Source organism: Salvia hispanica, chromosome 3 (assembly GCF_023119035.1).
Source record: "Salvia hispanica cultivar TCC Black 2014 chromosome 3, UniMelb_Shisp_WGS_1.0, whole genome shotgun sequence".
Lineage (NCBI taxonomy): Eukaryota > Viridiplantae > Streptophyta > Magnoliopsida > Lamiales > Lamiaceae > Salvia > Salvia hispanica.
This window is the reverse complement of record NC_062967.1, coordinates 29801517-29814887: the sequence shown is the minus strand read 5'-3', so window position 1 is coordinate 29814887 and position 13371 is coordinate 29801517. Positions and strand designations below refer to the sequence as shown.

Genomic DNA, 13371 nt, shown 5'->3' with positions numbered 1-13371 from the left:
AGAAATTATGAATCTAATATATAATCAACAAAAAACAAGAATATATATATTTCAATGTTTTTTTGGATGCACATTATAAAAGCACATGAATACTTAAATGCTCAAGAGTCAAGTGTTTCTCATTGCCCTAGGCCCTAGGGTCTATTTTTCAGATGACAAAAATATGTATACACTACACAGTAAAGCCAGGCAAACAGGGGATATAGAGAACTGAGTATTCCTATTAAGATAAGTTAAATATTTAATTGATATTCAAGATAGATAGACCTCGAAACTAGCAGTTGTAATCATCTGACAGACAGGACAAACAGTAGCAAAGGCTTGACACTCTCTACACAAACAGAAATGTCTACACGGCATTAGCAGAACGGATACCTCCTTGCCTTTGCAAGCTTTACAGATGATGTCTTTCTTCGCGGGAGCAGAGACGCTGAGGTAGTTGTTTGGATCAATGCAAGACGCAGCATCATCCGCATCGCTCTCTCCACGCCCTTCTTTGCCTGCGTTTGACCCCCGCATGGCTTGCTCGAGATTGGTTTTCAGAACATTCACGACTGACTCGTTGTACTTGGCCATATAGCACCAGTTCTGGGCTTCACTCGTTGCTTGCTTCATGCTCTCGACCAGTTCTTTGTTTCTGCGGGTTACGCTCTCCAGCTCAACGTCTTTCTCGCGCAGCTTTCTGCTTACTCGTTTCTCCAGGGCAGTCACGAAAGAGGCCATGTGTCTCTGCCTCATGGCTTGGACCCCTTTTACCATATTTTCTTCCTGTCCGGATTCAAGAACATATGTCAGCTGGGTGCATTGGACAACTGCAGCCTCAAGTAGCATTTTACTACTACACATTTTATCGAGTTTCCCACATGAACGGACAATAGAAATACCTGAGTTCTGATAAAGTGGTTGAGTTCTTCCTTTTGCTGATCAAGTTCACTTTTGATGTCATTGCTCAGATAAGGAAAAACTGAGGATGCTGCTGTCAGGCTTCCACTTGCAGAAGTGATAGAGGAGTTCCGCTCCTCGTCATCATAAGAGAGTCTTAAACCAGTGGACACAGGATTTAGGTTCAACGTGCTGGCTCTTCTCTCCGATTCATCATTTGAAGTTTTATTGCTTAATGAAAACGGAAATTTTTGCTGCCTCGGAATGGCTTCAGCATCCCTGCCACATTTATTCGACAGGAGGAATGGAGTGTCGCTGTTACTTCCAAGATAATTTACAGGGTCAGAATGAAATTCCACAGGTACTGCAACACAAATCGAACAAGATATATCAATGGACATGCATTAGCCCCACACCAGAATATGCGAGACAGAAAACGTTAGACGTTTGATGCTAATCCAACTTACCAGTATACTCTTACTACAATACCAATGTCATCACCAACAATTTCAAAGGAAAGGGATATTTTATTTCTCTTTTTTGGGGGTAATGACTATCGATCATAATACATGTGAACTAAGAAATGGATGAATTCAAAAATTTTAAGCTCGTCTCTAAGTTTAAAACGAGAAAAACATTAAATGGAAATCGGATCATTATTGCATGTGACACTTCACTTTTCCAACGAAATAAACAAAAGAATGGAAGCACAGGTCATGATGTAGGGTCAGATATATATTTTAGACAGAACACGAATACATGTCATGTTATGTTTGTTCATGACAGTTAGCATGGTATAAAGTAGTATAAACAATAGCAGCACATGCAGAATTGCTAGGACATGCACTTCAATATTTTTCCGACCCCCACCACTAGTCCCAACCAAATAATAAATGCTACTGCAGATGCCTAACAATAACCACATGTGGGAAATATTTAGGCATGATCAAAGAGAAAACAATGGTAGCGACTAGTGAGCATTTATAAAACACGTTTCAAAGAAAACTAAAAGAGCACAATTATGGCGGGTAAAACCCATATATATCAGATATGATAGATAACTGTTAGAACTCACAGTTTCCACATAATTGCAGCTGATTTGGGACATCTGCCGGGTATTGAAGATGATTTTCAAGAAAAGACGGGGCAGCAGTGTTGCTGTTGTTGCCTCTGAACATTGCCAGACAATGTATGTGTAGCTGATTTGCTTCTGCAGGAGGAACACAGTTATGAACTCGAATACAGGATCAAACTATTGATTGTGCTCGAGCCAAATATAGTTTGTTGAAACTTGAAAGTATTAGAGACCCATTGATTACACAAGTTTGACAAAAGCTCATACATCAGGCCTTTTAAAATGGATCATGAAAACTAAAATATTACATAAACAGCCATATCTTGTCTATCTTCTTCTCTCTCTGAGAGACAAAAGGACTTTTTGGAATACAGCATACACTTGATGTTTCGCACAATTACTTCTGTTTTTGTTTATTAAGTCGGAAATTGCTAGAGCACAATTACACATACTGACTAGAAAGATTGCAAACCTGAGATTCGGTAGGATAAGGACTTAGCTAAGTATTAAGTACTCCCTGAACACAACGCAGAAGTAACACTGGAGACTATGCATGATATTTTCACATAATTGTAGCTCTTATGGTGAAATAAATCTAACTCAAACGAACAATTATCAACAAAACTCATTAGCTTCTTTGGAAGAATATTGCTACATTCAGTAGTTGGAGACATGATATAAAAAAACTTGTGCCTTTATTTAAGGAACGTGGAACAGCCTCAAGAAAATGAGAGATCTCCAAATTACACACTAGAAATTTCGAATATGAAAGTAAGAAGTCAATTTGGCTCCACATCCAACACTTTAGCCTAAAAGTAATTCTGAATGAACACAAATCATCATAAAAATTCATGTCTTTATACAAGAAATTGATTGATCAGATAAGAGAGTGACAATCAAGCGCAACAACACATCTTTCATCCTCAACAAGAAAAAATCCAGTAAAAGGCATATTATTCCATGGGCAAAATAAGGCATGCATAGGAAATGATCAAAAAAATTAGATCTTTATTCACTAAGAAATAGAATTGACCTCGGATCATAAATGTTATGAAAACCAAGAAATAGAGTTGTAAAGACATACTTAAAGGAGAGAATGGGTACGAGTGAAGAAAAATGGTGGTGCGGTGAGAGATATAATAATGGTGAGGGTTTGGTTGGGATGATGGAGGCGTTTGTTGTAACAAAATAAAAGCGCGCAGAAGAGAGCAGAAAAGGGAATCAGCAGATGAAGAAGAGCGAATCGAGTGAGGCCCACATGAAATAAACAAGAGAGAGAGAGAGAGGGGCAGGTTTCTCCTTTATTCATTATTCAATTCTCATTTCTCCCATCCTTTTTTCTCTTCTTTTTTTGGTTTTTATTTGCTTACATACGCGTCTTGTTTTTTTCCACTTTTTATTACTACTATTAAGCCCTTCACAACCAATAATCTTACTTTTAATTTTTGATCATCTATAAAAATTTATTACATTTTGATAAATTCATCTTTTTAATAAATACAGTTTTCATAATTCTTGTGTCAGAATGTAATTCATCGCATAAGAGAACAAGAGACTACAAATTTGATTTCATAAATTAAATCAATTTTCTTCATCATATAAGTTGGATCGATGGGAGTACAAGATTCATTTCAGAAATTAAGTACTCCTATAATTCTTTTTTTTAACTAAACCAGTATATTTTTCTTAATATTCATGTCAATGAAATTCATTATATAAGTCGGGATGAACGGAGTACAAGATTGATTTTCATAATAAAATCTTTTCCATTTATTAGAGCTGATTTCAAAAGTTGATCATAAAATCTGCACTAATGGCACGGTAAATAATCATAGTTGATGTTTGATAACAATAATTGAAAGGAGAGGCTGCCATTCATTAATGACTGTATTCTTATATAATACTGCACTTAATAATATTTATTTTGATGCTTATCGCTAATCCATACGATAATTGTCCATTGACTCCACCATTAACCCCACTTTCGTTATTATTCAATTGAAATTAACAACAACAACAAAAAAAAAAAAGAAAAAAAAATCTGTATTTATTAATAAGTCATACGCAACGGTTTTTTGGGGGACCTTTTATTGCAATCAAATATTAATGTGGCGTGATTAATGGCGTTTCGTTGTCTCAAAGCTTAATCACTTCCAATTAGAATCTTCTTACCTTTTAAAATTCTGGCCCTCATTTTTTTTTTGGTAACGTGCCTAAGATAATGAGCAAATGAATTGGGACGTAAAGTCATTAGAATAATGAGTCACATCCTAAATTGAGAAACAAAGAGAAAAATAAAATCAGCCCTCATTAGTTTTTTTTCTTAATAAAGTGTAACAAAATTAATTTCTTGATTTATATTGATTATAGTAATTTCTTACTATTAACTCATTTTGATGGTATTAGTAATTATTTGGTGGAAAATTAAGTTACTCCATTAAATGAATGAACCGGCCTTATCTTATTACGGACAAATCTATTTATTTCTCATTTATTTTCCCTCTTTACGTGTTCGGATGTTCCATAGGATAGGCCCATAGCTAGTTGTTTTCAAGATTAAAAATCCTCAACTTAACTACAATTGTGTAATTATATTTTATTATTTATTTAATATTTTGGGCAAATGGGGGGGGGGGGGGGGGGGGTGTGGGGGGCTGTGTTTCGGCCTCAAAAAATTGATTTCATTAGTTTATGAGTTTTGAATTTAATTCGCAGGCCATGTCATATTTTTTTTAAGGTGATGGGCTAATGGGTTAGGCCTCACTTGATTAATTTCATTTATTTGGTCAATGGGTCCATGGCCTCACTTAATTTGTGAACTAATGGGCTTAATTGCCTTCACCTAAAAAAAAAGGTGATGTACTAAAAATTAAAATTTTAAATAAAATTGCATGATGTCCACCATTGTTAGCTGCTCAAAACACATGACAATTCTTTATTCATGAGGAAGGCCTAGTTACCAGAAGGGACTCGAGATAATGAAGATTCTTGCTGAACAAATCGGCATTCCTATCGAGGTCTATACATATACATAATACACACGCGCGTGCACATACGTTGTCAATGAATATAAACAACCTTATGGATTGATATGTTTGGGATGTAGGTTAAGAGCATGAATAACCCTGGCCCGGATTTGGGCCGCAAGTCTCCTCCACGTCATCATTCCCTCAAATTAGGGGTTCCAGGTCACAACTCCATTAACACCGCAGGCCACAACTCGGGCCACAACTCAGACCACAACTATTCATTTCACAACATATTTTAATCGTAAAATAGAATACGTTGAACAATTAAAACCGGGAAAATTCATTGTTCAGTCAGAAAATAGGAAAAGAAAATTACAAATCCTAGAAAAAAAAATTACCAATACTAGAGAAAGAAAATTACCAAACCTAGAAAAAAGAAAATTACAAATCCTAGAAAAAAGAACTACTTTTTCTTCATTTGTGCGCGAAGGTATTCGATCATCTCACGGTGCAATTCGAGCTCGTACTCCGACATTCTCGAGGTATCCCTCGATGTCAACTCCGTCAGCTGGCCCATCCGCAACGTAATACTCATATCCGACATAGAGTCTGATATCTTGTCCAAGGAAGGATTGGGTGGCGGCGGCGGCATAGCGGAGTAGCTCGCAGTTGTCTTCCCTTTTGCTTTCCTCTTTGCCGTCTTTGTGCCCATCGGACGGCTTCCAGTACCAGGAGATGAGAGGAAGAAGTCATCGTCTGTCACGTTGAGGTCGATTGGCGGACCTCCTTCGCTTGAAGTGTAGTGTCCGGCGGCGACTTTGGTTCTCTTCGCCGCCGCTTCAGCCCCACCAGTGTACTTCGGGCTCTTCTCGACAAGCTTCCAAACGTCGAAGTACTTGAAGTGCTTCTTCCCGTCAGCGAAGTAATCTGCCTTGGCCTTGTCCACAAGGTCCATCTCGCTGTGCCCGCTCGGCCACATCCGGACTACGTTAGTCCACTTGCCATTCCACTTGTTAATCTCCTTCTGCACCCGACCCCAATGCTTGCGTAGCTTCACGTAAGTACGCTCGAACGAGCCTTCGGGTCGACCAGCGTTGTACTTATCCGCAATCCGCTGCCAGAACGCTTTGCCGCTTTGCTGGTTGCCGATCACAGCGTCCTCGGAGACGTCGACGTAGTTCTTGGCCAGCCACATTGTCTCCTGCGGACTGTACTTCTTCAGCCCATCCTCATCGGCAACCTTGCCCTTGCCCCTCCGTGGAGTTGGCTCCATATCGCTGATATCGTACTCATCAGTGCTAACCGGCGATGCCATGTCTACATTGGTAGGCAGCCCGGGACTAGGTGTTGCATCTGGATCGGGTGTCGGCGGCACTTGCCAGTTCTGGGAGTTCACGAAATCGTCCATCTGGCGTTGGTCGCTGTTAAACCAATCCATAGAACTCAAAAAGTCTTGAAATGCTAGAGGATTGAGAGTGAAGTGAGAGTTTGTGTGGAAGAGTTACAAAAAATGAGCAAATATAGTGTATAAATAGAAAAAAAAAAAAATTGAAATTCGGTGGGGACTTGCGGCCCGGCCCAAACGCAATTAACGCCGGGACGGGCCGCAACCGATGCGGCCCGGGCACGCATAACGCCGGCCGGGACGTGACTCGGGAGCGGCCCCGGGACGCAACTGCGTCCTCGGGACCGTCCCGGGCCGAGCCGCAACCTCCTCCAACGCTGTTCTCGGGCCAGGACTCGCGATTTGCGGCCCGGCCCGCCTGCGTTATTCATGCCCTAATGGACCAGAGGCAACCATGACTGGAATCTGCAAAAAGGCTATTGACTGCATCAGTGCTGCTGCTTGAAGTTGCTAATTAATTCTCATAACCAATCCTTCATCTTACTTTTTAATTTTGATTTACCCAAAATGGGCCTCAAGAAATTGGTCTTTAATACAACTATCACAATATATCCAAATTTAAGAGCTACTCCTACAATCTTGATGAAATAAATTAAAGAGCTAGTACAATTTTGATGAAACGTAGAGCTACTATAACTTTTGTAGTAATAAAAATGTACTATGAAGTATTTCTTTCTTGCTTCCGGTCATCCGGATGAGTGAAGTAAAATTCCTTAATAAAATAAAATACTCTAGGTTTGAAGTAGTATAGACCTTCCTACTCTTTACTAAGTTGAATTAAATTCATTTTTTTTATGTTCCAATTGAATTGAGTTATTTTATTTTTTGATAAAATACATATATCTAATTATTCTTATTTTATTTCATTACTTACTCTATTCTATACTCTATTATTTTTCCTACTTTATTCATTTGTTATATTTTTTAACACAATTCTTAATCTTGTAATGAAAAATTTTGACTCAATTTATTTGGGATGCAGGAAATAATAAAGAATTAAATTCTATTACAAATGTAGACCAGAGAATATTCAGCTTTCCCAATACGACAGAAATACCCTTACGCCTAGTGTTTCACATAACACAAATTAAAGAACATTTTTCCAACATTAATGTGATGTCATGTACCCAACATTGAAATAAAAAAAGATCCTCATACATTGGAAAAAATAAATCAAGTACTAGAAGAAAGAGAAATTTGTGATAAAGATTCCCATGCCTATTCCTTTTAACTCTAGAAGATACAATTGATCTACTATACGTATGTCATACTATAAATTAGTACTACTAGTATTTTATGAAAATAAATGGTTTTCATTATATTGGGTAGCTTAACAAACCATATCAACTCTTACCTAATAACCACATTACTATTCCTTCACCAACAACACTTTATTTAAAAATTGATGTATATAAGAGAAAATATTTAATAAAATAAGTTATTACTACTTCAAAACATGTAAAATTGTGTCTCTAAAGAAAGATAAGTATTTATAAGTACAATTTATGTATTTATAAGTACAATTGTGTCTCTCTCTTTTTTTTTTTTTTTAAGAAAAGCGAGCAGAGCCCGAATACACACTAACGAATATAAGAAACACCTAATCAAATACTATATTACGTTACTATTGTTACAGTAACCACCCCTAAAAATAAGTATATTACTTATACTACTATACTAAGACCATCTCTAATGGTACACTAAAACCTAAAATGGGATAGGTACTTAGCTCCAATAGTACTCAAAAATCAATCCTATTTTTGATTTTTGAGAAAAAAATACCTATATTTAGGTTTACACTAAACTAATACCTAAAAGTTTTTTAAATTTTGTGAGTAAAAAAAGCATAATATAGAGAATATTCTTTTAAGTTTAAGTTTAGTATAAATGGTTGGAGTAAAATCAATATTTAGTGTGAGATTTACGCTAAAATGAGTTTGAGTTTAGTGGAATGGTTGGAGATGCTCTAAACTACTGTATACTAACAATTCTCAGTAAATTAAATTTTATTGGTGACTGAGATTATAATAAATCACTCTGATAACAACTGCGAAGAAAAGTGATGTCTGATTTAAAAACAAGTCAATGGCCATGGGCAGATCAAAATCATTAGTAGTACAATTTAAATTTAATAAAATAAATTAATAAGTCCAAAGAAGTGACTCCTGCCATCAAATATCTGTATTTTTGGTTCTGTAATCTGATTATATTTTTAATCTAAGATATGCCATTGTTCTATCTTCGAATTCAAAGCAAATTTATTGTTTCCCCGAAAAAATACAAGTAGATTTTTCTACATCTGTATCTGTGACCGCACTGTGAGGCGTCGCTATCTTTATGTTTAATGTTTATGCACCTTTTTGCAGAATTATCTTATTTTGTAAATACACTATTGAATTGTGCGAATTATGGCTGAAGAGTGAAGAACTGAAGTGTGTAGAGTTATGCTGTTCTTGAAAAAACTAGTGGATTTTTCATTTTTGTAAAGAATAAGATGCTATAAGCTGTAGAGATTTTTCTCTTTTTACCTTTTTTGCAAAACGCAAAGACGGATAGAAGGTTAAAACTGCGTGGAATTCATAGGCAAACTCAATTCCCATATCTCAAGGCTTTGTTTTCAAGAAAATACCCCTCATTTTTTTGGTTTCACTTCATCCCATGTTTGTGAGCATTTTGGGTAAGAAATCTGCTCCGTTTGGATCAAGACAGCACCTTTATCATCCGGGCCTTTTGTTTTTCTGCCTAAAGCTGGTGGATTTATTGGAGATTCAGTGAGTAGTTTCGGAATCTAGAAGTGGGAAATCTTTGTTTGTATGAGCATTGTGTGTGGAGTGTGTGAATTGCGGTGAGATCACTTATTCTATGAAGGGAATGAGAATTATGCAGAGGTGAAATTAGTGGAGTATGGAAAGAGGAAAGTTCCTGCTTTGGCAAGTGGGATTGCTGGTTTTGACCTTAATTGAGGCTTCTCATTCAACTCTATCTCCTTCTGGTGTAAATTATGAAGGTAGATTTTCTTCTTTCTGAAAAAAGGTTTTGTTTTTTTAGTTTCCTTTGCTCAGTAATTTGGAAATTATATGGAAATTATAACTGATCACTAGTCTTGTTCCTGTTCTTGCAACTCCCTGCAGTTGTTGCTCTGATCGCAATAAAGAATGACTTACACGATCCTTTCAATGTGCTGGAAAATTGGGATGCTAATTCTGTTGATCCCTGTAGCTGGAGAATGGTTACTTGTGGCCTAGATGGTTATGTCTCTGCTCTGTAAGTTGCTTGGCCGCCGAAACTAATGCTGAAATTGGTTTCTTAATGTCATCACTAATCTTTCTTGTTACCAATGCTTGCATAACAGTGAAAAAGTTTTTCAATCTTATCACTAATCTTTATTGATGGTTAACCAGAGGACTATCTAGCCTTGGCTTATCTGGAACTCTGTCGCCCCGGATAGCGAACCTCACTAACTTGCAATCTGTGTAAGTAGTTTAGATAATGCTTGCTTCTTGGATGGAGTGTGATTTTGCTAATGCCTATGTCTCTGTAGGTTACTGCAAAACAATGGAATCACTGGTACTATTCCAGCCGCTGTTGGGAAGTTAGAAAAGCTTCAAGCACTCGACCTCTCTGTTAACAGGCTATCTGGTGAAATTCCCAGTTCTCTGGGGGATCTGAAGAACTTGAACTATCTGTGCGTTTGAGAATTATACAATTAAGCAATTAACTAATACTACTACTTTCTGAAGATTGATTCTCATGCCTGCTATTCTTCTGGCAAGACAGGCGGATTAACAATAACAGCCTTACTGGACCTATTCCCGACTCTCTGACCAAAGTCGAGAGTCTCACTCTCGTGTATGCCATCCTTCATTTCTCAAAATGGCTGTAGTATCCCCCTTCAATCAATAACTGTAGGCTTATTGTATTATTAATTCTTGCAGAGACATTTCCTTCAATAATTTCAGTGGCTCGTTGCCTAAAATTCATGCTAGAACGTTTAAGTGAGTTATCTTTCTAGTTACATGGACTAATTTGTTCTCATATTGCATTATACTCGTTGCTAATTTTAAGTAGCCTCATTGCTCGAATCGGTTTTCAGAATGGTCGGGAACCCTCTAATTTGTGGACTGAATTCTCGAAACAATTGTTCTGTTGTCTATCCAGAGCCGTTGTCCTTCCCACCAGATGCTGTTAAAGGCAAGTATCATCTCATCTTCTTCCATCGCTTGTGCCTCATGATCGAGATAATATATTATCTGATATCTGCTTCCTACGCAGGTCAATCAGACTCTGGAACAAAACATCATGTTGCAGTTGCTTTTGGAGCAAGCTTTGGTGGTTCCTTTTTCATCATTGTTGTTGTTGGCTTGCTGTTTTGGTGGCGATACAGGCGACATCAACAGATATTTTTTGATATTAACGGTGAGTTTACATTGTTAGAACACGAATGAATGTATGAACTAATTTATATTGATAAATAGATGTGTCTCATCTGGTTCTTGAAAGTTAATGAATATTGGCGTTGAGATGGTAACCACTGAGCCCGACAAGTTTTTTTGCTCGATTGTTTCTTTTTATAGCTCGTAGAACTGGTCCTCAACATGCTTCTGCTCGCCAGTTCATTTTAGAATTACACTCTTATATGTAAAGCAAAAGTTCTCATTGTTCATCATTCCTCTTTCCTCGGGAGAAGCTTTGTTTGCTCCTCGTTACATCATATCCGAATACTATGTTTATTTTGCACGTGCTAATGCAATCACAGAAACTTGTCTTGGTTTGGAACTGACTTCCATTGCTATGATTTTTAACAGAGCAATATGACCCCGAGGTACGCCTAGGGCATTTGAGAAGGTATACTTTCAAGGAGCTTCGAGACGCAACTGATCATTTCAATGTGAAGAATATACTAGGGAAGGGAGGATTCGGTGTTGTATACAAGGGTCGCTTGAACAACGGGACTGTAGTGGCTGTGAAAAGGATAAAGGATTACAATGCTGTTGGTGGAGAGATACAGTTCCAGACAGAGGTAGAGTTGATCAGTTTGGCTGTTCACAGAAATCTCCTCCGACTCTGGGGGTTCTGCTCAACTGAAAGCGAGCGACTCCTAATCTATCCGTACATGCCAAATGGCAGTGTGGCATCGAGACTGAAAGGTAAGCAAAATCCAACAGTCAATCATCAGTTGATCATTATGTAAAGGTATCCATAATTGATTTTTTTGGCAGACCATGTCCATGGGAAGCCAGTACTGGACTGGTCAAGGCGGAAGAGGATAGCGCTGGGCACTGCACGGGGTCTGGTGTATCTGCACGAGCAGTGTGACCCCAGAGTCATCCATCGCGACGTCAAAGCAGCCAACATTCTGCTGGATGAAGACTTTGAGGCAGTGGTTGGCGACTTTGGATTGGCGAAGCTCCTGGACCACCGCGATTCTCATGTCACCACAGCTGTCCGTGGCACTGTTGGTCACATAGCGCCCGAATACCTCTCGACGGGCCAATCATCCGAGAAGACTGATGTCTTCGGATTCGGAATCCTACTCCTGGAGCTGATCACAGGACAAAAAGCTGTCAACTTTGGGCGGGGAAATAACCAGAAAGGGGTGATACTAGACTGGGTACGACGAGCACCACCTTTCTAAAACTGTTACACACACAATGTTGATGATGTTGCTAAATTGGTGATATAGGTAAAGAAGGTCCACCAAGAAGGGAAGCTGAGGCTTATGGCAGACAAAGACCTGAAGAGAGAGTATGATGAAACAGAGCTTAAGGAAATGGTTGAGGTGGCATTGCTGTGCACGCAGTTCAATCCGTTGCATCGGCCTAAAATGTCAGAGGTTTTGAGAATGCTGGAAGGCGATGGCCTAGCAGAGAAGTGGGAGGAGCAATCACAGAACAACGAGCCCCCTAGATACCGATCATTTGAACATCCCGTTCAAAGATACTCGGAATTGATAGACGAATCATCCCTTGTAGTTGAGGCTATGGAGCTATCCGGGCCAAGGTAGTATCTTTCCATAATGTTAGTTTATGTATCGATTATTAAGCTAAAAGATTTGAAAATTTACCATTCGTTGCTGTCTATAGTGTTTGTTTGGAACTATTTGTGTGTCTGAAATCACCTGTATAAAAGAAAGAAAGAAAGAAAGAATCATGTACATTTGAGTTGTTTGGTGGAAGTATTAGATTCATTACATTTCCAAGAGGGTTTGCTCATAATTGTGTTTTGCAATGTGATGCATATGTTAGTGTGTAGCTAAATTATTTACGATTAATTGTAGACAAGAGTTAGAGATCATGAACTAAATTGTGCTCCTACACTATACTACTAACATATTTCGATTTATTTGGGCCATAATCCAAAAATATACTTAGTACATTCTTTACATACTGGGCCTGAACTATATGTTGATTTAGCGTAAGGACCAGAAATTATATGCTTTCCACAAATAATAAAACAATAAATATATTACTAAATCAAAATCATAGTCACAGTACTTATAAAATTAAAAAAAGTATGCCTTTAATTAATACAGCTCAACAAAGGGAAAAGCGCCTGGGATTGCTTCATTTGTAAGACTAATGTCTTGGGAAAGATGTGACATTTTATATCGAAAACGAGCACCATGTGCAGAGTCATAAATTAATAATCATATGATGATGCAATTAACAATGCCTCAATCAGATTCTGTACAAATATAGTATTTCTGAATTAAAGACATCAAATATTGTCATAATGTTAAGGGTATCATAATATACAACTATATGTATAGATTGTAACATTTTGGGTATGTATATACCCAAAATCAATTAAATGTAATCCCATATTAGAAATTGATACATTCCATAAATTATACTTGTGTGAATTGAATTATTATGGTGATAACTTGATAACGACTGAAGCTATTAAAGAAACTTTAAATTCGAATACAAACCTGAATATGATATCATTAATAATACGATGAGACAAAAACACTAATATAGTGGAGTAGTAAACAAAATATCTCCAACTTATTATGTGGAAATTTGCATTAAAATATCTGA

At 37.6% G+C, this 13371-nt stretch overlaps 3 protein-coding genes across 4 annotated transcripts; 1 reads left to right on the top strand and 2 right to left on the bottom strand.

The window, feature by feature from the left end:
- Positions 1-201: 201 nt before the first annotated feature.
- Positions 202-3229, bottom strand: LOC125213217 (E3 ubiquitin-protein ligase BOI). 2 transcript variants are annotated; one of them, XM_048113630.1, is made up of 4 exons: positions 2991-3229; positions 1958-2092; positions 885-1246; positions 202-768 (listed from the first exon to the last, which is right to left on the bottom strand). In XM_048113630.1, the coding sequence occupies exons 1-4, from the start codon at positions 3037-3039 to the stop codon at positions 253-255; spliced, it is 1062 nt and encodes a 353-aa protein (XP_047969587.1). In that variant the 5' UTR covers positions 3040-3229; the 3' UTR covers positions 202-252. The 2 variants fall into 2 exon arrangements, with proteins under 2 accessions (XP_047969587.1, XP_047969588.1); XM_048113631.1 differs by having other exon boundaries at positions 3042-3228.
- Positions 3230-5389: 2160 nt separating this feature from the next.
- On the bottom strand, positions 5390-6364 carry LOC125209816. Its single transcript, XM_048109397.1, has one exon. It carries the CDS (start codon positions 6362-6364, stop codon positions 5390-5392), a length of 975 nt encoding a protein of 324 aa, XP_047965354.1.
- A 2184-nt stretch (positions 6365-8548) lies between these two features.
- Positions 8549-12523, top strand: LOC125214289 (protein NSP-INTERACTING KINASE 3-like). The gene is made up of 11 exons (XM_048115232.1): positions 8549-9338; positions 9463-9595; positions 9733-9804; positions 9873-10016; positions 10109-10180; positions 10267-10326; positions 10425-10522; positions 10604-10747; positions 11137-11478; positions 11551-11942; positions 12015-12523. Exons 1-11 carry the CDS (start codon positions 9236-9238, stop codon positions 12333-12335), a joined length of 1881 nt encoding a protein of 626 aa, XP_047971189.1. The 5' UTR covers positions 8549-9235; the 3' UTR covers positions 12336-12523.
- Positions 12524-13371: the final 848 nt, after the last annotated feature.